Source organism: Loxodonta africana, chromosome 11 (assembly GCF_030014295.1).
Source record: "Loxodonta africana isolate mLoxAfr1 chromosome 11, mLoxAfr1.hap2, whole genome shotgun sequence".
NCBI classification, from domain to species: domain Eukaryota; kingdom Metazoa; phylum Chordata; class Mammalia; order Proboscidea; family Elephantidae; genus Loxodonta; species Loxodonta africana.
In genome coordinates this window covers 24,619,491-24,641,555 of record NC_087352.1, presented here as the reverse complement: position 1 = coordinate 24,641,555, position 22,065 = coordinate 24,619,491, and the positions used below count along the sequence as shown (strand labels likewise).

Sequence of the window (22,065 nt, the reverse complement as noted above, 5' to 3'; positions counted from 1 at the left end):
AAACACTCCAACCCCTCCACCTAGAATTCTTTGTCTATGCCTTCACCTGGCAAGCTCCTGTTGCTTTATGTCACTGTTCAGGTCTGACCTTCTCCTCCAGGAAGATTTTTCTAGCCCCCTAGTCTGATGGGTGAATCAACAGTGCTGGCTTAGCCCCTGTGATACTCCTCTATCCCTTATATTGTGATTCTCCATATCCCTGTGGTTTCTGAGCACAAGGTCTGATTCATGCTCAGTCTCCAGCATTAGAACATGGTGGCCACACCAGGCTGAGGCCCTCACATGCATCAAAATGGACTTGTCCAGGTAGCACCCCTCTTACCCAGTTTTGTCATCAAGCTTCAGGTTTGAGGCACCCTGGGACTGGAGACCCAATTCTACCATGGATTGACTAGGTGTGCTTTTCCAGGACCTCAGACTCCTCTTTAAACAAATGGGATAGTTAAACATATATCACAGGCCATTTCTTTCACTCTTCTGAGTCAAAATGAGAGCTATGAGAGGGCTTTTTTTTTTTTTTTTTAACTCTCTATTCTCCACCCCTACCACCCCATGGTAACCACTAATCTTTTGTCTTAACTTACCTATTCTAGATATTTTGTATCAGTAGGACCATACAATATTTGCCCTTTGTGCCTGGCTTATGTCACCAAGCACAGTATTTCCACGGTTCATCCATGTCGTAGAATGTATCAGGACTTCATTTCTCTTTATGGTTGAATAATACGCCATTGTATGTACATATAACATTTTTATCCATTCATCTGTTGAACATTTGGGTTGTTTCCACCTTTGGCTATTGTGAATAGTGCTGCAATGAACATTGGTATACATATATGTCTGAGGCCCTGTTTTCAAGTCTTTTGGGTACACATCTTGGAGTGCAATTGCTGGATTGTATGGTAATTCTAGGAGTCCCTGGTGATGCAAATGGTTAAGCACTGAACTACAAACTGGAAGTCTGGTGGTTCAAGCCTACCCAGAGGTGCCTCAGAAGTAAGGCCTGGCGATCTGCTCTTGAAAGGTCACAGCCTTGAAAACTTTATGGAGTAGTTATACACTGCACACGTGGGGCCTCCATGTGTCGGAATTGACTCAACAGCAACTAATAACAACATGGTAATTCTGTTTAACTTATTGAGGAACCGCCAAACTGTGTGAAAGGCCTTTTGAAGACTCCAAAAGTATTATCCTGCAGGGGCAAGGACTATGCGTGATCTGTATAACGAGCAAGAGTCTGAACGAGGCCAGAACACAGTGGTAGCTCAGTAAGAGTTCTCTTTCTTCTTGCTAGAGGGCAAGGATGCATGCTGGAGTCATCTGTTTCTCTAGTGGCCGGCACAGGAGCTGGCAGGGAGGTCTCTCCAGGGATGTTGGCTGGGTGAATAATTAGGGAAAACACCATGGAAGGAGTCCAGGCATGTTAAAGGAGAGACTTACCTGTCTCCTCCATCTCCATACCCCCAACTTGTACGATAAAGCTTGGAATAGGGTTAAAACCTCAGTAAATACGAGTTGAATGAGTAAAAGCTGGAAGAAGGCGAGGCAGAGGGCGTTGGGGAATCAGGATCCCAGAGGAAACAACAGCTCCCTGGGACGCAAGGACTGAAGCAGCCCTGTTCATAAGATTTATTATTCTCCGCTCTGTACAAGCCGCGTCTCCCAGCCCACCCCCACCCCCAGAATCCAAAAGAGCACCCAGTCCCCCCTCATGCCCCCCCAACTTCGCTCAGATTCCACTGACCAGTCAGATTCACAGCGACTAGGTGCGGGCAGTTCAGACCCCACCTCCAGCAAAGCTGACTGGGGGCTGATGAGGGCTACAAAAAGGGGGGAGGATGGAGAATCAAGTTCGCATCTGATGGGATGAGGTGAAGGCCAGAGAGGCCCAGGATGGGAGGGATGCAATCTTGAGTTTGTACTGAAAGGTCTGGAAGGAAGCGAGTCTGTTTTACTTTCTGAAGAATTGGGTGACAGCAAGGAGGAGGAAGTGCGCTCACCAGCCAGGCTGGGGGTCCAGAGGGGACATCTGATTGGAGGGGTGGGTGGGCAGCCCCCTGCTCAAGCATCCTTCCCTGCCAAGGCGCCTGCTCCTGCTCCAGGACCCCCAAGGCCCTCAGCCTTGTGGGCCAGACGGTGCTTCTTGAGGCCGTAGGTGTTGGCGAAGCCCTCACCGCAGGAGGAGCAGCGGAAGGGCCGGCCGCCCTGGTGGGCCGCCAGGTGTTTCCGGAAGTACCCTGGATCCTTGAAAGCCTTGAGGCAGGCAGGGCAGCGTAGCTCCGGCCGTGGCGGCTCATGGGCGCGCTGGTGCCGCAGCACCGAGCTCAAGTAGAAGAAGCCCTTGCCGCAGTGCTCGCAGCGGTAAGCGCGCTCACCTAGGTGCAGCCGCTGGTGCTCCAGCAGGTTGGAGCGGTAGCGGAAGGTCTTGCCGCAGGCGCCGCAGCGCTGCGGCCGCGCTACGGCGTGAAGCCGCCGGTGTTCCGCCAGGCTAGAGGACTGAGCGAAGCGCTTGGCGCACACTCCACACTTGAAAGCGCGCTCTCCCGTGTGCACCACGCGGTGCTGCCGCAGGTACCAGGAGCGTAGGAAGCCGCGGCCGCACACGCCGCAGCGGTAGGGCCGTTGCTCCGTGTGGCAGCGCTGGTGGCGCATGAGCAGAGCAGCCTCCCAGAAGCGCTTGCCGCACACAGGACAGCGGAACCCGCGCTTCTGCCGGTGGCTGCGGCGATGCAGGAGCAGGTCGTAGGCACCGGCGAAGCTTTGGCCACACAGCCCGCAGCCCAGAGTCCTGCGCACCAGGTGCACGTACTTGTGCGTCACCAGGCCCAGGAAATGCTTGAAGCTCTGGCCGCACGTGGCGCAACTGAAGCGCTCGGGGCCCGCGCCCCCGCTGCCACCCCCAGCGGTCCCCGCGCCGCCTGAGTCCTCGCCGCCCGCCACGCCCGCCAGCGCCGCCACAGCAGCGCCCACCTCGCCCGCCAGCCCGTTGTCCAGCGCTCCGGCCGCATCTGCCCCACCGCCACTGCCGTCAGGAGGCTGGGTGCCACTGGGCGCAGGCGGCAGCAGACGCTCGGGTGCCGCCTGGTGCACCAGCTTGTGCCACATGAGGTTCTCGATGAAGCCGAAGGTCTTGCCGCAGGCGTCGCAGCCGTATGGCTTCTCGGCCATATGCGCCTCCTTGTGGCTCATGACGTGGAAAAGGTCCGGAAAGTGCTCGCCGCAGTCGGAGCAGGCATAGCTGAGCGCTTCTGGCTGCGCCCCACCGCTGCCAGCCGCCCCTGGCCCGCAGGCCCCCGCCGCGCCCTGGGTGCCTGGGAGCCCGGCGGCGCCGGCTAGGGCGCAGGGCAGCTGAAGGCGGTGCACCTGGCGGTGGCGCGTGAGGCTCTGCGGGTAGCCGAAGACCTTGCCGCAGAGCTCGCACTTGTAGGGCCGCTCGCGCGTGTGCACCACGTGGTGCTTGCTCAGGTGGAAGGACTCGCGAAAGCGCTTCCCGCACACAGGGCACTGGTGCGGCTTCTCGCCTGTGTGGATGCGCTCATGGCGCTTCAGGGTCTCGCGGCGCCCAAAGCCACGCCCGCAGATACCGCAGCAGAACGTCTTGCCTGGCGCGCTAGCACCGGAGCCCCCGGCGGCGCTGGGGCCGCCGCCCCCCAGCAACAGCGGGTGCGCCCCCAGCAGCGGCATGGGCACGGCGCCATACACCACGGCGGCCGCTGCTGCGGCCGCCTTCTCACTGTCAGTGGCCTGCGGGTCCGGGGGCAGTAAGTAGGGGCCAGGGGGAAAGGGGGGCGCAGGCTGCGGGCCCGAGGCCGGAGCGTCCTTGGAGGCATCGGGGGCCGGCGGGGCGTGAGCGGCCTTGTGCCGGAGCAGGCTCTGCGGCGCCGAGTAGGATTTACCGCACAAGTCGCAGGGGTACACGGGTCGCGGCCCTGCGCCCCCGGCATGTGCCGCCTGGTGCTTGAGGAGGTAGGAAGCATCTCGGAAGGCTTTGCCGCAGATGCCACAGGGCAGGCGCAGCAGGTCTGCGGAGTGCGTCTTCACGTGCCGCTTGAGGCTCTCCCTACGGTTGAAACTTTTGCTGCACACGGAGCAGGAGAAGGGCTTCTCGCCTGTGTGGATGATCTGATGCTGGTGCAGATGGCTGGGCTTCTTGAAGACCTTCCAGCAGAGAGGGCAGGCGAAGGGGCCCTCCCCACTCCCCGTGGCTGGAGGAGGCACCCCTACACTGGCCGGGGGCGCGGGGGCTGAGGTTCCATCTGTGGAGGGAGCGGAGGCCACAGGAGTGGCTGGTACGCCAGAAGAAACGGTGGTGGCAGCAGCGGTGGCTGCGGCATTGGCTGTAGGCGTGGCAAGGCCCAGGGGCGGAAGGGGTGCACCGGGCTGGGGCGGGCCGCCGGTGGCCTGCGGCAGGTCTTTGTGGCAGCGGCGGTGGCGGATGAGGCTGGAGACGTGGTTGTAGGTGCGGCCGCAGACGCCACACTCATACGGCCTTTCCCCGGAGTGCACTAACATGTGCTGCACCAGGTGCGAAGACTGCTTGAAGGACTTCTGGCACACACCACAGGGGAAGCGCCGCTCCATCAGGTACTTGAGCCTCCGGAAATAGCCCTTGTCGTCCTTGGCGGGGTCACAGGCCACCCCTGCAGTGGGTCCTGGCGGGGTCTGCGCGGGTGCAGGCAGTGGCCCCGGGGCCCCAGTAGGCGCGCCCAGCCCTGGTGTCACCCCTGGCCCGGGAGCTGGCCCCCCTCGCTTCAGATTCCCAAAAAGGTGCTGATGTCCAGAGAGGTCAACGATCCCCCACTGCGGGGCAGGGAAGGCAGCATCGAAGAGAGGCGGCGGAGGGGCCCCGAAGGTGGGGGGCAGGGGCGGGTCCGGCTTCTTGGCTTGGGAAGAGGAGGCGGAGGAGGACGTAGACGAAGAAGAGGAGGACGAGGAGGATGATGATGAAGGTGCCTCTGCCTTGGGCTTGAAGGTCGACTGGGGAGGGTAGTCGTACTGAGGGGGTGGGGGCTGGGGCGGGGGCTGGGGCGGGGGCCCCGGAGCACAGGGCAGGGCAGCTACAGCCTTGGCGTGCTCCCCGTAGAGCTCCATGGGTTCGAAGCGCTGGTGGTTGAGGAATTCCAAGAAGTCGAAGGGGTAACTCTGGAAGTGGACCCCGTCCTCGCCCCCCAGACCGCTGCTCCCGCCGCCCCCGGCACCGCTGCCTGCTGGGTTTGCCTCCATCGCGGGCAGGTGGGAGCTGGGAGACCCTGTGAAGAAGAGGGTGGGTCTGAGGCACTGGGACCAGGATGCCAAGTCTCCCCAGCCCGCCACTCCCTCACTTCTACATCGGAGCCTTCTGTCTTTCCACCCCACAGAGGGGATCTCCCTCTCAGCTCCACCACCCCGTGGCCTCTCCAACTCTGTCCTTCTCTTCACCTTTGTTCCTCAATGCCTCCCCTCACCCCACTCCCTCCTGTCTCTCTTAAGCCTTCCAGCTCTCCCTGTCTCTTGGGGACCCTTACACACCACCTTCTCGGTCCATCCCCCAGGTCCCCAGCAAACCCCCCTTTCTCCCCACTTCTACTTTCCTTTTCAGGCACTCTACTCTCTGCCCCCCTCCTCCTAGACTCTATGCTGTCAGTGTCCCCCCGGCCACTCTGTTCTCAACGCCCCCCCCCAGGTTTTGCCTCTGTACAACCAGAACCCTAAGTTTCTATCATAGCGATTCCACTGTTCCTGGTTTGCGCAAAAGGTTAAGCGCACTAGCTGAACGGTTGGCGGTTGGAAACCACCCAGAGATGCCTCGGAAGACAGGCTGGCAATCTGCTGCCTTGAAAACCCTATGGAGCCCTTCTATTCTGTACGTATGGGGTCACCATGAGTCAGAATCAACTCAATGGCTTTTTTTTTTTTTTTTTTGGTTTATCATAGTGGTTAAGAGGATGGACTCTGGAGCCAGAATGCCAGGTTTGAATGGAAGCTCCACTACTTTCTAGCTGTGTGATCACGGGTAAGTTACTGAACTTCTCTGTGCCTCAGTTTCCTCACCCATAAACAGGAGTGATAAAACAAATAACTACCTCAGACGGTTGTTGCGAGGATTCAACAAGCTAACATGTATAAAGCTCTTAAGACAGATGGTTCCCAGCACTTTGGAAGCTCTCTGTACTGGGTCGAATAGTGTCCCCCCCAAAAAACTCGTGTCTACTCGGAACCTGTGAATGCAACCTTATTTGGAAGTGGGGTCTTTGCAGATGTAATCAAGTTAAGATGAGGTCATACTGGATTAGGGTGGGCCCTAATCCAACAACTGGTGTCCTTATAAGAGGGAAATTTAGACACAGACACACACAGAGGGAAAACGGCCATGTTAAGAGTGAGGAAGAGATTGGAGTGATGCAGCCACAAGCCAAGGATTGCCAGGAACCGCCAGAAGCGGAAAGAGGCAAGGAACTCCTCCCCGAGAGCCTTTTCAGGGACCAGCGCAGCCCTGCTAAGACCTTGATTTTGGACTTCTGGCCTCCAGAACTGTGAGAATGAATTTCTATTTTAAGCTACCCACTTTGTGGTACTTCCTTACAACAGACCTAGGAAACTAATACAGGCGATAACCGCTGTACTGTCAGGGGACTGAATTAGAATGTGATGAAAGCATTAATCCGTACTCAATCCCTGTGGCTCTTTCTGCCATCAGAAACATCACACACCTGGCCCAGGCCTGACAGCAGACGCTCAGGTAGAATGAACCCTTGCCCTTCCTGTCCTCACCGCTGTTTGAGGGGATTCCTGTCCCCAGCATACCATCAGCCATCCTGCGGGCTGCCTCCTTTACAGAAACTGGCATTCCAGGTTGTCAGGCTCTGTGTGTGTCCTCCCCACTGGAACCTTAGCTCTGGTAATGGATCCCTGAGTTCTTACACCCACCCGGGGGCCTCAGGAAATGCCTCCCTTCAGCTAGTGGAAAGCCAGTGGGAGAAGGACCCACGAGGTTGACATGTTTCTCTGTCCATCCACCCTCCGCTTGGTGCCTGGCTTTGTGCTCAGTGGATCTAGTGCAGCTGGCCTCTCATCCCATTTCCACCTGGCTTGCTCTTTCCTCCCACAAGTGAAAGGTGAGTGTCTCTTCCATCGTCACTCCCAGCCCAGAGTTAGATATTTTTAGTCTCTAGCTCTGAGTGTCCTTGTCCTTGGACTAGACTCACCCTTCACACCTCCTTTATTGAATCAGATCCCCCGGAAGGGCACAGGCATGGCTGGGGAGGTAACTAGAAGGCTGTAGGTAGAACCCATGTGGTATGAGAATGTGTGGAGTAGGGTAGGGATTTAGGGTGCTATTGGGCAGCAGATGAGAGTGAAGGTGTTTTGGGAAAGAAGTCACTGCCTGGCCTGCTTTCATTACAGCAACCCCCCGCCCCCCCCCAAAAAAAACCCCATTTGTTGTCGAGTCCATTCTGACTCATGACAACCCGACGTGTGTCAGAGTACAACTGTACTCCATAAGGTTTTCAAGGCTGTCACCTTCCTTCCAAGGCGCCTCTGGGTGGGTTTGAACCACCAACCTTTCAGTTAGCAGCCAAGTGCTTAACCATCTGTGCCATCCAGAGACAGTACATGTTAATAATAGGTAACACTGATGGAGCATTTCCTACATGCCAGCCAGTCAGAAGCACTTTACACATATCAACTGAATGAATCTCCAAAATTGAGGAGTGACTTGCCCAAGGTCACAGAGCCAACAGTTTGTGGCTGGATGGACTGGCTCTACCACCCTGAGAGAACCCCACTCCCATTCCCCATAGCAGTGTTTTATCAGGCGTGATAGTTAATTTTATGTGTCAGCTTGGCTATAGTGCCCAGCTATATGATCAAACCTAGTCTAGATACAGAAGAATCCTGACCAAAAGGGATGAAATGCAGAACAGAATTTCAAATTCTTATGGGCTCAAGACTTTCTCGAGCCATGGAGGCTGTATGAAACCCTGAAACTATTGCCCTGAGATAATCTTTCAACCTTAACCCAAAAATATCCCCTGAAGTCTTCTTAAAGCCAAACAACAGCTTAACATAACTAGTAAAAAAGGTCTGCCTTGAGCATTATGCTCTTTTAAGATCTACACGGGATCAAAGTGACAACAGCAACTTCAAAGACGAGACAGCCTAGCAAGTCTACGTTAATGGGGGAGGGATAACTCAGAAAAGGAAGGTAAGAATGGCTGCACAACTCGAAGAATGTAATCAATGTCACTGAATTGTACATGTAGAAACTGTTGAATTGTATGTTTTGCTGGGTATATTCTCAACAACAACAAAATAAGTAAAATTTTAAAAAACGAGTCTAGATGTTGCTGTGAAGGTATCTCGTAGATGTAATTAACATTTACAATCAGCTGCCTTTAAGGAAAGGCGGTGACCCTGGATAATGTGGGTGGGCCTCATCTAAATCAGTAGAAGGCCTTAAAAAGTTTTCTGAGAAGAAAGAATTCTGTCTTAAGATTGTAACACAGAAATCCTGCCTAAGCGTCCAGTCTCCTGGCCTGCCCTATGAATTTCAGATTCAAGACTGCAACATCAACTGAAGATCCTGAGTTTCAAGCCAGCCCTACAGACTTCAGACTTGCCAGCCTCCACAACTGCGTGAGTGAGTTCCCTGAAATAAATCTCTTTATATCTATGTCTCCTGTTGGTTCTGTTTCTCTGGAGAACCCTGACTGATATGCCAGGGGTTGGGTTGTTACCTGGTAGTGGAAGAAGGTGGTAGTAGAACTATGGGGGTGGTGGTGGTTGTTAGGTGTCACGAGTCGATTCCGAGCCGTAGCAACCCCATGTGACAAACCAGAGCTGCCCCACAGGGTTTCATAGGCTGTAATCTTTATGGAAGCAGATTGCCAGTTCTCCCGCAGAGCCACTGGGTGGGTTCAAACTGTCAACCTTTCGGTTAGCAGCCGAGTGCTTAACTGTTGCACCACCAGGGCTCCTTAACCATGGGGGTAGGAGCCTTATTTGGGGGTACTCTCTGCATTATGAGGGAAGTTTATACAAGGAGCCAGGTTGGGGGGCAGGGGTGGTTAGTGTTCTTTTTTTTTTAATTGTATGATCCCATTTATATGAAATTTAAAAATTTTATTGTTTTATATGAAAGTTTACAGAGCAAATTAGTTTTCCATTCAACAAATTGTACACCAAGTGTCCCATGACATTGGCTGTAATCCCCACACTGTGTCAGCACTCTCCCCATTTCCACCCTGGGTTCCCCATTGCCTTTTGCCTGTTTCCCTAGCCGTTCCTGCTTTCTCATCTATGCTTCTGGGCAAATGTTGCCCTTTTGGTCTCGTATAATTGTTTGCTCTAAGGAGCACGTTCTTTTTGGGTGTTATTATTTTTTAGGCCTGTCTATTGCTTGGCTGAAGTTGGTTTCTGGGAATGGCTGCAGTTCCAAGTCAGGGGGGTGACTTAGGGCCATAGTCTTGGGGGTTCCTCCAATCCCTATCATGCCGGTTAAGTCTGGTCTTTTTTTTATGAATATGACTTTTTGTTCTACATTTTTCTCCCTGGTTAGTTTTCTTGAGGAGTTGGAGCATTAATGTGGTGAGATCATTCCCTCTGCCTAGAACATTTTCCCCCAGATTTCCACAAGGCTGCTCTTCTCATCTCCTTCAGGTGTGATGTTACCTGTTCAGGTGTTACCTCCAAGAGAGGTGACATCCTAGCTAAAAACACACCCCACCCATCACTCCCCTCATCCTGCTGCATTTTTTTCATCACACTTATCGCCACTAACTTATTTTATATTTCTTTGCAGTTTACTCTCTGTGCCCCTTACTAAGAGACCAAGGACTTGGCCTGTCTTGTTCACTGCTGCACCCCAGCACCTAGCAGTCCCTGGTACATTGTGGGTGCTCAATAAACATTCGCTGATATGTGAAAAGTAAACAAGACGCTTCTTAGAAATTTGGCAACGATTATGGATTATGGTTGTACAACATGACTAATGTAATTATATCACTAAACTGTACACCTGAAAAATGAATTGGCAAATATGTTATATATATTTTTACAACAAACAAAAAACCAACACATGCCCAAGTCTCCAATGAGTCAAAGAAGAAATCACAAGGGACATTAGCACATGGTTTCAGGTTAATGAAAACAAAAACATAACAAAACTCATGAGGTGCAGCTAAAGTAGTGCTTATAGGAAAGTTTACAGCCAAAATACCTGTGTCAAGATACATCTGTTAAATGAGTGAAGGAATGAGGCTGAGCTGACCAGAGCACTCTAAGGGAGGGGAAAACTTAGGAGAGATGGAACTGATGTTCGGGTTGGGGCCCTGGGAGAAGGAATTCTGGGGCAGTAAAGTTATGAGAAGGGCAGAACAGGCAGATGCTGAAGGGGTACTGCTGTAAAAGGGGCAGGGACACAGCTTAATCTGTGGGGGACACAGCTGATCAGGCTCTTGGTTATTTCCATAGGGACAGAAGAGACATTTCCTCTTTTGAGGGGACTGGAGCCAGGAAGTGGTGTCATTCTCAGGGGAGATATGTCATGGGAAGGGTTTATGCAGAAAGAGGCGTTATAGGGAGCCCAGAAGGGCAGGAGTGCTCAAGCAACCGCAGTAACAACCATAATAGCTCAAGTTTATTGTTCCAGGAGTTTGATATGTACCATTGCATTGACTCCTCACAATAGCTCTGTGAAGTAAGTACCATTACTGGCTCCATTTTATACATGGGGACACTGAGGCGCAGGGGACAGAAATCATTTTCTCAAGGTCACATAGCCAGTAAAGGCTAAAGCAGGTGTTTGACTCCAGGTCTTTCAGATGCCCGGCCCTGTGGGTCATTCCGCCGCCATAAATCTGCCCTGTGATAAAATTCTAGTCTGTTAATAACAATAACAGTAACATACATAACATTGAGCAAGTGCTTTCTAAGTGCCAAGTAAATCTCCTGAATCTTCTCATGTGTTGACTCAACGAATCCTCCCAATAACGCAAGAAGATGGTTATGATTATTGGGTCCATTTTATAAACGAGGAGACTGAGGGTCAACGAGGTAAGTTAATCTCCCAAAGTCACACAACTAACAAGCAGCCGGGCTGGGATCTGAGGCTTGTTGTTGTTACTAGTTGCTGTCCAGTCGATTCCAATGCATACCGACCCCACGTGTGTAGAGAAGAACTGGTCCATAGGATTTTCAAGGCTGTGACCTTTTGGAAGCAGCTCACCAGGCCTTTCTTCTGAGGTGTCTCTGGGTGGGTTTGAACCACCAACCTTTAGGCTGGTAGTCAGGCACTTAACTGTTGGCACCACCCAGGGACCCCATCTGAAGCTTGTTGTTAGGTGCTGTCGAATTGATTTCAACTCATAGCAACCCCATGTGACAGAGGAGAACTGCCCCATAGGGTTTTCTAGGCTGTAATCTTTATAGGAGCAGATCATCAGGTCTTTCTCCTGTAGAGCCACTGGGTGGGTTTGAACCGCCAACCTTTAAGTTTAGCAGCTGAGTACTTAACTGTTGTGACACAAAAGCTCATTTATCTAAAGCTTACCCACTACAATATGCTGATTTTCAATATCTCTCCTTCCTAAATAAAGGACGATCCTCCCCACTCCACCTCATACTGAAAATGTGCTTTCCTCACCTACAGACCCACCTCTGCTACCTAATCCCAGGTCTCTTGGCTAGACCCCAGGACAACCACCAACACTGACTGAATGCTAATTAACAAGCATGATGCTAGGTGCCTTGTGTGGCTTGTTTCATTCAAGCTTCACCACAGACCCATGGGATAAGCATCAGTATTATTCCCATTTTACACACAGAAGGACTAAAGCCAAACTATGTTGCGCCCCTGCTCAAACCCCTACAGTGACCCCCACCTCACTAGGTAAAAGTCCTAATGCTGACCTACTTGGCTCTCAGTCTGCTCCCCACAGCCTTCTGGCTGCTCTTCCAACATGACACTTCTGCTCCTGCCTCAGGGCCTTTGTACTAACTGCTCCTCCCTGTGCACTGAAGTTCCTCCCTTTGTACTGGCTCTTACTCCTGTGGCACTGGCTGCTCCTCCCTCTGCGCTGGCTGCTCCTTCCTTTGCACTGATGTTCTTTCTGGCTGGAATGCTCTCAGTCCCCCCTATCCCCCCTTTCCCTGCCTGCCCTCCTTCACATCTTTACTCAAATGTCATTTGCTCAACAAGGTTCTCTGTAACCACTGCAGCCTGTGGTCCAGGCCAACAATCCTGATCTCCCTTGCTCTGTTCCATTTCCTTCCTTGGCACTCCCACCACCTAATGTGCTGTATAGTCTGCTTGTCTTCTCCTCTGAAAAGGAGTAATAGAGGGGCAATCGTTAAGTGTTCGGCTGCTAATCAAAAGGTTGGTGGTTTGAACTCACCCAGCGGCTCTGCAGAAGAAAGACCTGGTGTTTTGCCTCCATAAAGATTACAGCCTAGAAAACCCTACGGGGCAGTTCTACTCTGTCACATGGGGTTGCCAGGAGTAGGAAGTGCCTTGATGGCAACTAACAACCCCTTCTAAAAGGTCAGATCTGTGAGAACAAGGATTTTTACCTATTTTGTTTACTGCTCTATCTCCAGAACCCAGAATAGCACCAGGTACATACAGGTGCTGAATAAATAGATATGTGTTGAATAAGTGAATGGGGCTAGGAAAAGGGGGAGTGGTTTGCTCAAAGATACGAATCCTAGTGGAATTCAGGGCTCATCCTCTTAACCAGTTCACTCTTGGCAGGGGGAAGAGGAGCTGTTAAGAGCAGTTCTCTGCCCTAGAGCTTGAAACATCTGGGTGAACTGTTTCAGGCTGAGGGAACAATAAGTGCAATGGACCAGGAGGAGAGAACTTTGCACCCAGTTGTGTGTATGTGTGACACTCAGGGATGAGGGGGGTGGGACAAGATGACAAACAATAGAAATTGGGAATATTATGTCCCAAGAGAGGCCTTCCTGCCACAATCTCTGACAGTACAGCCCCTGTAACTCTATTCCTTTTTCTAGCTGTATTTTACCTCACACACACATATACAGAGTAAAATCTGCAAAAGACAGAACCTGTGTAAGGTGGAAACCTCTCAGAGAAGGAAAACTAAAATACTTTCCACTAAAAGGAGAGACAGAAAAGTGGTTAAGACTGTACCCTGTCAAAGGCAGAAAACTTGAGACCTAGGAAAACAAGACAATCATGGTGAGTTCCAGCTCTCACAGTTTTAACTGTAGTTTGTTTTTTAATGTCTGCCCCCTCACCTAGCATATCCACTCCACAAGGATAGGAATTTGTGCCTATTTTATTCCCTGGTGCATCTGCAACACATAGGAGATGTTCATTAAACACCATGGAGTTAGTGAACAAATGAATGAATGAATATCCTGGGCTTGGTAGAGCTGATGAAGGTTAGATTATTTATTCCAATGCCTCTAATCTCCAAGGCCCTATGAGATCAAACCTTCTCTCCACTCACTCTTCCCATCAATTCCTCTGCTCCAAACTTATTGGCCTCCCTGCTACCCCTCGTCCACTCACCACTGTCAAGGTCATCTTAGGGCCTTTGCACTTGCTGTTCCCACTGCCTGAAACAGTTTACCCACACCTCTGCATGGCTAAGTTGCTGCTCATTAATTCAGGTTTCTCCTGAGATAGCTAAAGTAGTCACTCTCCCAGCCCCCAAATTAGGCTCTCTCAGAGAACCCAATGAACATCATTTATCTTATTTGTTTCCTCAGCCAGTCTGTGTTGTTGGTGTTGGGTGCTGTGGAGTCAATTTCTGACTCATAGCGACCTCAGTTGACAGAGAAAAACTAGCCCATATGGCTTTCTAGGCTGTGATCTTTACAGAAGCAAACTGCCAGGTCTTTCTTCCGCAGAGCTGCTGCGTGAGTTCGAACCATCAACTTTTCGGTTACCAGCTTAATGCTTAACCATTGCGCCACCAGGGCTCCTCTGAGCTGACTGCAAAACCGTATAAGACCTAAAACCATGCGCATCTCTCTCCTTCACAGCTGTATCCCCTGGATCTAGTACAGTGACTGTCCAATGAAGGATGGATGAGTGAATGCCTAGGCAAAGGAGGTCACCCTAGTTGGTCTTCTCTAGGGAGTCCCTGGGGGGGTAGTCGCACGACAGGTCAAGAGTTGTTTATGCCGGGGAAGAGGAACATTCTGGGAGGGAAAGCTTCACCGGGAAGCACTGCAGACAGAAACTACCAAAACGAGGGTGGGGTGGGAGGCGGGGCAGGAGTATTTCCTAAGAACCTGGAGCTAAACAGGTAGGTATTTCTACCTGAAGGAGGAGGAATTGTGCGCATGAGAGCAGAACTCTAGGGGGAGCTATTCTGTTGGGGCAGGTGGAGGTTGAAAGGGATATTTTCACGGGGAGTCAATGAGGTGTTCAAAGGAGAAGGCGAGGAAAAAAAAAAGGGCATTCTTGGCGCTGCCCAGAATGAAAATTATTTCCACACCATCAAAGGGGGCATTCTGGCGGAAGGCGGCAAGAGTTTTGGTGGGCCGTTGTGTGTGTGGATAGCAATAATGGGGGGCAGTTCTGCAGTAAATCACTAAGGCAAAGCTGTCTGGAGGCAATCCTATAGGGGATACTAATGAAGGTTTCACCATCGGCATGTATTACGGGGGAGGGTCAATGCTGGTACCATCTGGGGGTTGTCCTGGAGGAAGCAAGGATGGGGGGCTATATGGAAGGAATACTATAAAAAAGCACCAATGGTGAGTCCTGGCAGCAGTTTAGGGCGCGCATGGATGAAAGCGTTTTGGCAGCTGTCCTACACGGGGGTGTTAATATAGAGATAGCTGGAGTGATCTTATGAAGGGGCTGGAACTGGGGGACCTCTGGCAGAGGCCCGGCGGGAGAAGCACTGATTGGGGGCGTTCTGTGGACCAGAGCGGGCCAGGGCAGGGCCCCCCGCCCCCGTTGCATCCGGGGCCCCGCACGCCCCGTCACTCACCGGCGCCGGGGTCTCCGCCGGGAGGAGGCCGAGGAGGCGGAGGAGGTACCGCCGCTCCGGGGAGACCCGAGCGCCCGACCGGAAGTGCCGCCCCCTCCCCCTCCTCGGCAGCCCCGCGCCGCCCGCCTGCCCGCCCGCCCGCCCTTCCGGAAGCGGAAGTCGCTCCCGTCCCCTAGGCGCCGGCGTGGAGGAGCGGAAAGAGGAGACGGCGGCGGCGGCGGCTGCGACGGGGAAGGACGAAGGGCGCCTGCGCACTGGTTCGGGGACGCGGACCAGGGAAAGCCTAGGCCCCTTCCGGTGAGCGAGCACAGCAAGGTGCGCCTGCGCTCTCTCCTCTCCTTAGGCACCACCCAGACACTTCTGACGTCCGGTTAAGCCACACCTCTCGCCTCACGCTGACATTTAAGCCCCGCCCCCGCTACGGGCCACGCCCACTCCACAGCTTATTACAAGCCCGCCCACTGCCTCAAAGCCCATCCTCCTCACCCCTACCCTCCTAAATTCCTCTTTTTCCCCCTAAGAACCAAGCCCCTCCCCTCTAGAACTCCATTTTGTCTCCTAAGCCCCGCCCCAGTCCCGCCTGTTTTTCTTAAGTCCCGCCCCTCAACGTTTCTTATGAGGACCACACCCCGTGTTTAAGCCCCACCCCGTCCACCCTATGGCATTTAAGCTCCACCCCCTCACACCTTTTGTACCAAAGTTCGGCCTCACTCTGCTAATAAAAAAAAAAAAAATTTTTTTTTTAAGGCATTCCCATAAATCAGTGCTTGTCAGAGTATGGTTAGGGGACCAGCAGCATCAGTAGCAGCGTCCCCTGGGAACTTGTTTGAAATACAAATTCATGGGGCTTTTCCCAAGACCTACTGAATCAGAAACCCTGGGAGAATGTCTAGTGATGTGTTTTCAAATCTTTCCGATGATTCTGGCACACACCAAAGTTTCAGAAGCACTGCTTTATCACACTTTACAGTGTAAGCCCTGCCCCTCGCATATATACTAGAAGCTTCACTCCTAACTCACCTCACCCCAAGCAGCCAAACCCCGTTCTATCAGCCCCTCCCCCTCTCTCAAGGACTTCCCTTAGAGAACTCAGACCTCCTTCTCTCTCGGTACCCTGAATAAGTCATGCCAGTCCTGGGACGCCCCTCCTAACAGTTAAGTCCCACCTCTCCTAAAATCTGCTCTCAACCAGGGCTTCAAATTGGTTGGTTCTGGCTTGAACCCCTGTTGAAATTTTGCATTTGCACCACAGATATACTGAATCAGAATCTCATTTTAACAAAATCCCAGGTGATTCTTACGTATAAGAAACTTTGAGAACCACTGCTGTACTAGTGGTTCTCCCACGGAGTGGCTGATGGGTTTGAATTGAGGACCTTTTGGTTAGCAGCTGAGTGCTTACCCATTGCACCACTTGGGCTTCTTAGTCCTTAATCACCCCCATTATTTCCCCTCCACCCTGAAACTCCCTAAAACCCCACCCTAGTTCTCATCGCCTTCTTCCAAGCCCCACCCATAGCTCTCACCTTCCTGTCCAATAAGCCTAGCTCCTCAGTCTCAGCCCTGCCTCCTGCTTCCTTAGCCCCACCCTTTCTCCAAGCCACACCTTTCTCTCTGTAAACCCTGTGAAAGTTGTCTATCCCGTCATAACCCTCCACTCAGCTTCTCCTTCCCCAAACAGTGGGTCCCTAGGACTAGGAGATTGGGGCCAAGCGGCAGCTGCAGAATTTCCCGGGCTCTGGCTGGAGTGGGAGAACCAAAGGCTCAATGTTTTACTTAGAATGCATATTTACTGGGAGAGCTTCGGAGTCTCTTTGACGCTGCATTAATGAGGCTCTTGACTTGGTTCTCACAGACTCCACACACTTGCAGCCGCATCTGGGTGGAGTCCACGTGGAGGGATCTTTGAAGGAAGAAGGGAGGGTCAGTCGCACCATCACTGAGCACACACAGGAAGCCAGCAGGCAGAAATTTATTTTGGAGGCCCCTGCCTTCAGAGGCCCATCAGTCTGGGGGAGCGTGGCAAAAGGCAGCAGGACCCAGAAGTGTAAGTCCCCACCCTCCCACAACAGGAAGATCACCAGAAATGAAGGAGTCCCGGCCCCCTTGCCCAGGCCCAGCACCAGCTCTAAACTTGGCCTGGGGAGGGGTGGCCAGGGCTGTGGGTCAGGCTGTCTCTTTCTCCTCCGGCCCCTCTTCAATCGTCCCCACCATGGCCGGGATGGTCTCACTGTCCCACGGCAGGTCAGGCCCGGGGTCCGGGGGACACAGGGGTTCCCCCAGGGCATCGGGGTGCTTGCGCTTGGCATGGCGCCGCAACGTGTTGGCCTCGGTGAAGCGTAACCGACAGATGGGGCACTGATAGGGGCGCTCCCCAGAGTGGACGCGGTGGTGGTGGGCCAGCTCGCCCGCCTCGCGGAAGCGGCGAGGGCAGAGCGGGCAGCGAAAAGGCCGAAGGCCCGCATGAATGTTGCAGTGCCTTCTCAGGTGGCTGGACCGCTTGAAGGTCTTGCCGCAATCCTTGCACTCGTGCGGCTTCAGCTCTGAGTGGGAGATGCTGTGGCGTTCCAGGTCAGAGAGGTAGGAAAAGGCCCGCAGGCAGACTGGGCAGAAGTGAGGGGCCTTCTTGGAGCCGGCGCCCTCAGGCCTAACCACTGCCGACCCTTCAGACACTGTGTAGGGCACACCCTGGTCATCGATCAGCAGGAGGTCGTTGCCCCCACTACTGCCCACCGGGGATGACACCCCCTGGGGCGGCAGGGGTTCCTGCCCTGACTTGGAGGGACGGCCCCGCTTTCGAGGGAGGGAGGCCTTGAGCTTTGGCTTCGAGGAGGCGGCCCCCCCCGGACGGCGGCCTCGGCGGCCCCCAGGAACAGAAGAAGGTAAGGCCAGAGGTTTCTCTTCCTCCTCAGGCAAAGGCGAAGGCAACGGGTCTGGGCTGGGGGTGTCCATTGAGCAGTGAGGGGCTTGGGTCTGGGCACTGGAGCCGGGCTAGGAGGAGAAAGGGGACATTGTCAGTGCAGAAGGGGTCTGGGGCACCCCAGGTGTGCCCCAACACCTTGCCCATTTTCTATCCAAGTCTCTTGAGTTAGGAACGGCTGCCATTTCACCTGTATGCATAAATCTAGCCGTGGTGTGGGTAAAATAGCCAAATAATTGTGTACCAGTTTAAACAGCTCCCTAGTGCTTCCCTTTGATCTAGAAGTTCAGGATCAGCTTGGGTTGAACAAAAAAAATCTACAAGAGAGAACACAGAGTTTAATGAGGGTGCAGATCAGTAATGGGCGCCTAAAAACGAACAGTCCATCAAACCTCAGAGCCATAGAGGCTTCAGAAATGTTCTTGTCCCCCTTCCTGATGGCAGAAGTGGGGAAGGGTTCAAGATTGAAAGAAGATGGGGACTCATCCAAGTGATGCTTGACGCTGACTCCTCAATGACGAAATATATTTGAGTGTTTAAGAGTCTGGGCTCTAGAGTCAGACATCTTGAATTCAAATCCTGAGCCTGTCACTATCTCCGTGGTCTTGGGCTAGCTGATGACTTTTCTCTGCCTCAGTTAAGCCTTCAGCAGAATGGGTCTAATCATTCTACCTACTCACACAAGACATGATATGAGGAGCTGTTGTTGTTCGATGCTGCTGAGTCAACATTCGATTCATACTGACAACCTGTGACAAAGAATTGCCCCATAGAATTTTCTAGGCTGTAATCTTTATTGACTATGCAAAGGCATTCGACTGTGTGGATCATAAGAAACTATGGATAACACTGCGAAGAATGGGAATTCCAGAACACTTAATTGTGCTCATGAGGAACCTTTACATGGATCAAGAGGCAGTTGTTCGGACAGAACAAGGGGATACTGATTGGTTTAAAGTCAGGAAAGGTGTGCGTCAGGGTTGTAATTCTTTCACCATACCTATTTAATCTGTATGCTGAACAAATAATACGAGAAGCTGGACTATATGAAGAAGAACGGGGCATCAGGATTGGAGGAAGACTCATTAACAACTTGCATTACGCAGATGACACAACCTTGTTTGCTGAAAGTGAAGAGGACTTGAAGCACTTACTAATGAAGATCAAAGACCACAGCCTTCAGTATGGATTACACCTCAACGTAAAGAAAACAAAAATCCTCACAACGGGACCAATGAGCAACATCATGATAAATGGAGAAAAGATTGAAGTTGTCAAGGATTTCATTTTACTTGGATCCACAATCAACAGCCATGGAAGCAGCAGTCAAGAAATCAAAAGACGCATTGCATTGGGCAAATCTGCTGCAAAGGACCTCTTCAAAGTGTTGAAGAGCAAAGATGTCACCCTGAAGACTAAGGTGTGCCTGACCCAAGCCATGGTATTTTCAATCATATCATATGCAGGTGAAAGTTGGACAATGAATAAGGAAGACTGAAGAAGAGTTGACGCCTTTGAATTGTGGTGTTCGTGAAGAATGTTGAATATACCATGGACCGTCAAAAGAACGAATAAATCTGTCTTGGAAGATGTGTGGCCAGAATGCTCCTTAGAGGCGAGGATGGCGAAACTGCGTCTTACGTACTTTGGACATGTTGTCAGGAGGGATGAGTCCCTGGAGAAGGACATGATGCTTGGCAGAGTACAGGGTCAGCGGAAAAGAGGAAGACCCTCAACGAGGTGGAGTGACACAGTGGGTGCAACAATGAGCTCAAGCATAACAACGATTCTAAGGATGGCTCAGGACCGGGCAGTGTTTCATTCTGTTGTACATAGGGTCGCTATGAGTTGGAACCGACTTGACGGCACCTAACAACAACAACAATCTTTATGGGAGGAGCCCTGGTGGTGCAGTGGTTAAGTACTTGGCTGACACAGGAGAAAGATGTGGCAGTTCTACTCTGTCTGATAGGGTTGATATAAGTTAGAATCAACTTCATGTCAAGGGGTAACTTTAAAGAAGCAGATCACCAGGTTTTTCTCCCATGAAAGGGCTAGGTGGGTTCCAACAGCCAACCTTTCGGTTAGCCACTGTGCCTCTCTAACCATTCCACCACCAGGGATCTGTGACATGAGAATACACTTAAAGTGGGCAGTACACAAGCATTATTTAGGAGACTTTACCCCTTGCTACCATCACCATGGAAACTGTGGTGGCGTGGTGGTTAAGTACTACATTTGCTAACCAAGAGATTGGCAGTTCGAGTCCGCCAGGCACTCCTTGGAAACTCTATGGATCAGTTTTACTCTGTCCTATAGGATTGCTATGAGTCGGAATCGACTCGATGGCAGTGGGTTGGGTGGGACCATCACCATGAGTAGCTAAGCCTCTCACTAATCCTCTGAAAAAGGGCACATCACCCCCATTTTGCAATGGGGAAACTGAGGCATGTGAAAGCCAGGGCAGTTGTCCAAGTTCTCTTCACCAGTAACTGGCAGGGCCAAGACTCGAGCCTGATCTTGCTGACTCCAATGTCCCAGGGAGTGAAAAGAAACGGGCCCAAGGAGACAAGAGGACCGACTCCCTCGGTCCCAGATGTGAATCTGGCTCAGCAGGTCACTAATTGCTTCTCTGAGCCAAAGTGTCCTATTCTGTAAAATGGGTGTATTTGGCAGGGTAGTTGAGAGAAGCAAATGAAATACGGGGCATACGTGCCTGGCACCTAGCAAGTGCTCAATATACCACCACCACCACCACCATCATTATCACGGGAACATACTTATTCCCATGACCCACTCAGAGCCTGGGTCGATGAGTGTGCATAAAAAAGCGGTGGGTAGATGGGGCTGGGTTTAAAGTAAAATATAATTGGGAGCATGGGATTGAAAAAAAAAGAACAGGTGCAGTAAGGAGGAGGGTCTTGCAGGTGCCACCTACACCCCCCCCCCTTAAACATAAACTGAGATCCAGCGAGAAGCAGCCACTTTTCCATGATGACCTGGTTAGCTCCAGTGGGTGGCTGGACTAGAACCCAGATGTCTGGAAGGGGGGTAGTAGGAACGGCTCCCTCGACTCCCCCACGACCCCTCCACCCCCGCCCAGGAGCGCTCCCGTTGGCCCCCAGCGGTGAGGCGCGCGCGTGGGGCGGGCCCTGCGAGGAAGGCGGCCAATGAGCTGCGCCCGAACCGCGGACGAAGAAGGTGCCGGGGAGGGGGTCTGCGCGCGCGCGCCGGGCCCTGCTTGTGGGGCGCGAGGTCGGCGTGCGCGCGCGCGCCTGGGCGAGCGCCGGGCAATGAACAGGTGTGGGGGCGCGCGAGGAGCGCGCGGCCCCGGGCCGCCCCTCCCTCCCCTCCGCATTCCCAGCCCGAGACCCCCGCCTCTCGGGTACCTCATTTGCATGTCGCCTGGGCTCGCGTGTGAGCGCGCGCGCTGGAGCGCGCGAGGAGGGGGACAGCGCCGGAGCGAGGGAAGGGGCGGGGGGGAGGGGGGTCCTGCCCCTCGGTGGCGGCGGCGCGCGGGAGCCAGCCCCGCCCCTCGGAGCGGACAACTGTTGGCCCCTCCCTCCCCTACCCGGTCGGATCTGCGCGCCCGCGGGGAACAAAGGGGACTCGCCGAGGCAGCCAGGTCCTAAGGCCCGGTCACGTCCGTAGGGGCACACTGCGCCTGCGCATCAGTTTCAGTCCTTTGGCCGAAATGGAACGGAGACGTTTCAAGCCCCTCCCTTGTTTCACTCGTGTTTTCGGTTGGGGATATAACCGCACTGCCATCACGACCACAACCCCTACCACACAGAAATGTCTTTCCTCCCACAAAGCACCCAGTGGGGTGACCCAATCAAAAACAGACACAAAATGTATGAAAAACGCGGAAAATGGCTGCCGACTGCCCGTAGTTAACATGGTGCCTGTTAAGCTTCAAAGTCCATCCAAGACTAAGCGAACAAGATGGAGCCTGGTTTTTCCTCCTTTCTATAAATCGCAGTTGGCGGTCTTCGATGTCTCCCTTCTCGTGCTTCAACTCTACAGCCTACCTTGGAAAGGTCCGAAGGTGGGACAAGAAACTCATATCTACTCCCATTTACGTTGGCACCTGTTAGCGTTGCCACAGAGAGAAAAAAGGCCGTGTGCCAGGCCCGTTGCCCTTAGCCGGTATGACGGCTGGTGTTCCTCCCCTTTCCCTTCTGCCCTCACTCA

General features: G+C 52.8%; 2 protein-coding genes across 4 annotated transcripts; both read right to left on the bottom strand.

Moving 5' to 3' along the window:
* Positions 1-1,615: 1,615 nt before the first annotated feature.
* Positions 1,616-15,024, bottom strand: ZNF865 (zinc finger protein 865). The gene is made up of 2 exons (XM_064294290.1): positions 14,952-15,024; positions 1,616-5,249 (listed from the first exon to the last, which is right to left on the bottom strand). Exon 2 carries the CDS (start codon positions 5,221-5,223, stop codon positions 2,062-2,064), a length of 3,162 nt encoding a protein of 1,053 aa, XP_064150360.1. The 5' UTR covers positions 5,224-5,249; positions 14,952-15,024; the 3' UTR covers positions 1,616-2,061.
* Positions 15,025-15,635: 611 nt separating this feature from the next.
* ZNF524 (zinc finger protein 524) lies at positions 15,636-21,552 on the bottom strand. 3 transcript variants are annotated; one of them, XM_064294288.1, is made up of 3 exons: positions 21,261-21,354; positions 18,116-18,188; positions 15,636-17,942 (listed from the first exon to the last, which is right to left on the bottom strand). In XM_064294288.1, exon 3 carries the CDS (start codon positions 17,901-17,903, stop codon positions 17,118-17,120), a length of 786 nt encoding a protein of 261 aa, XP_064150358.1. In that variant the 5' UTR covers positions 17,904-17,942; positions 18,116-18,188; positions 21,261-21,354; the 3' UTR covers positions 15,636-17,117. The 3 variants fall into 3 exon arrangements, with proteins under 3 accessions (XP_064150358.1, XP_064150359.1, XP_064150357.1); XM_064294289.1 differs by lacking the exons at positions 18,116-18,188; positions 21,261-21,354 and adding an exon at positions 21,443-21,552; XM_064294287.1 differs by lacking the exon at positions 18,116-18,188 and having other exon boundaries at positions 21,261-21,371.
* Positions 21,553-22,065: the final 513 nt, after the last annotated feature.

Coding starts and splice junctions, on each gene's coding strand:
- ZNF865 (XM_064294290.1), bottom strand. CDS start 5,223: ATGGAGGCAAACCCAGCAGGCAGCGGTGCCGGGGGCGGCGGGAGCAGC.
- ZNF524 (XM_064294289.1), bottom strand. CDS start 17,903: ATGGACACCCCCAGCCCAGACCCGTTGCCTTCGCCTTTGCCTGAGGAG.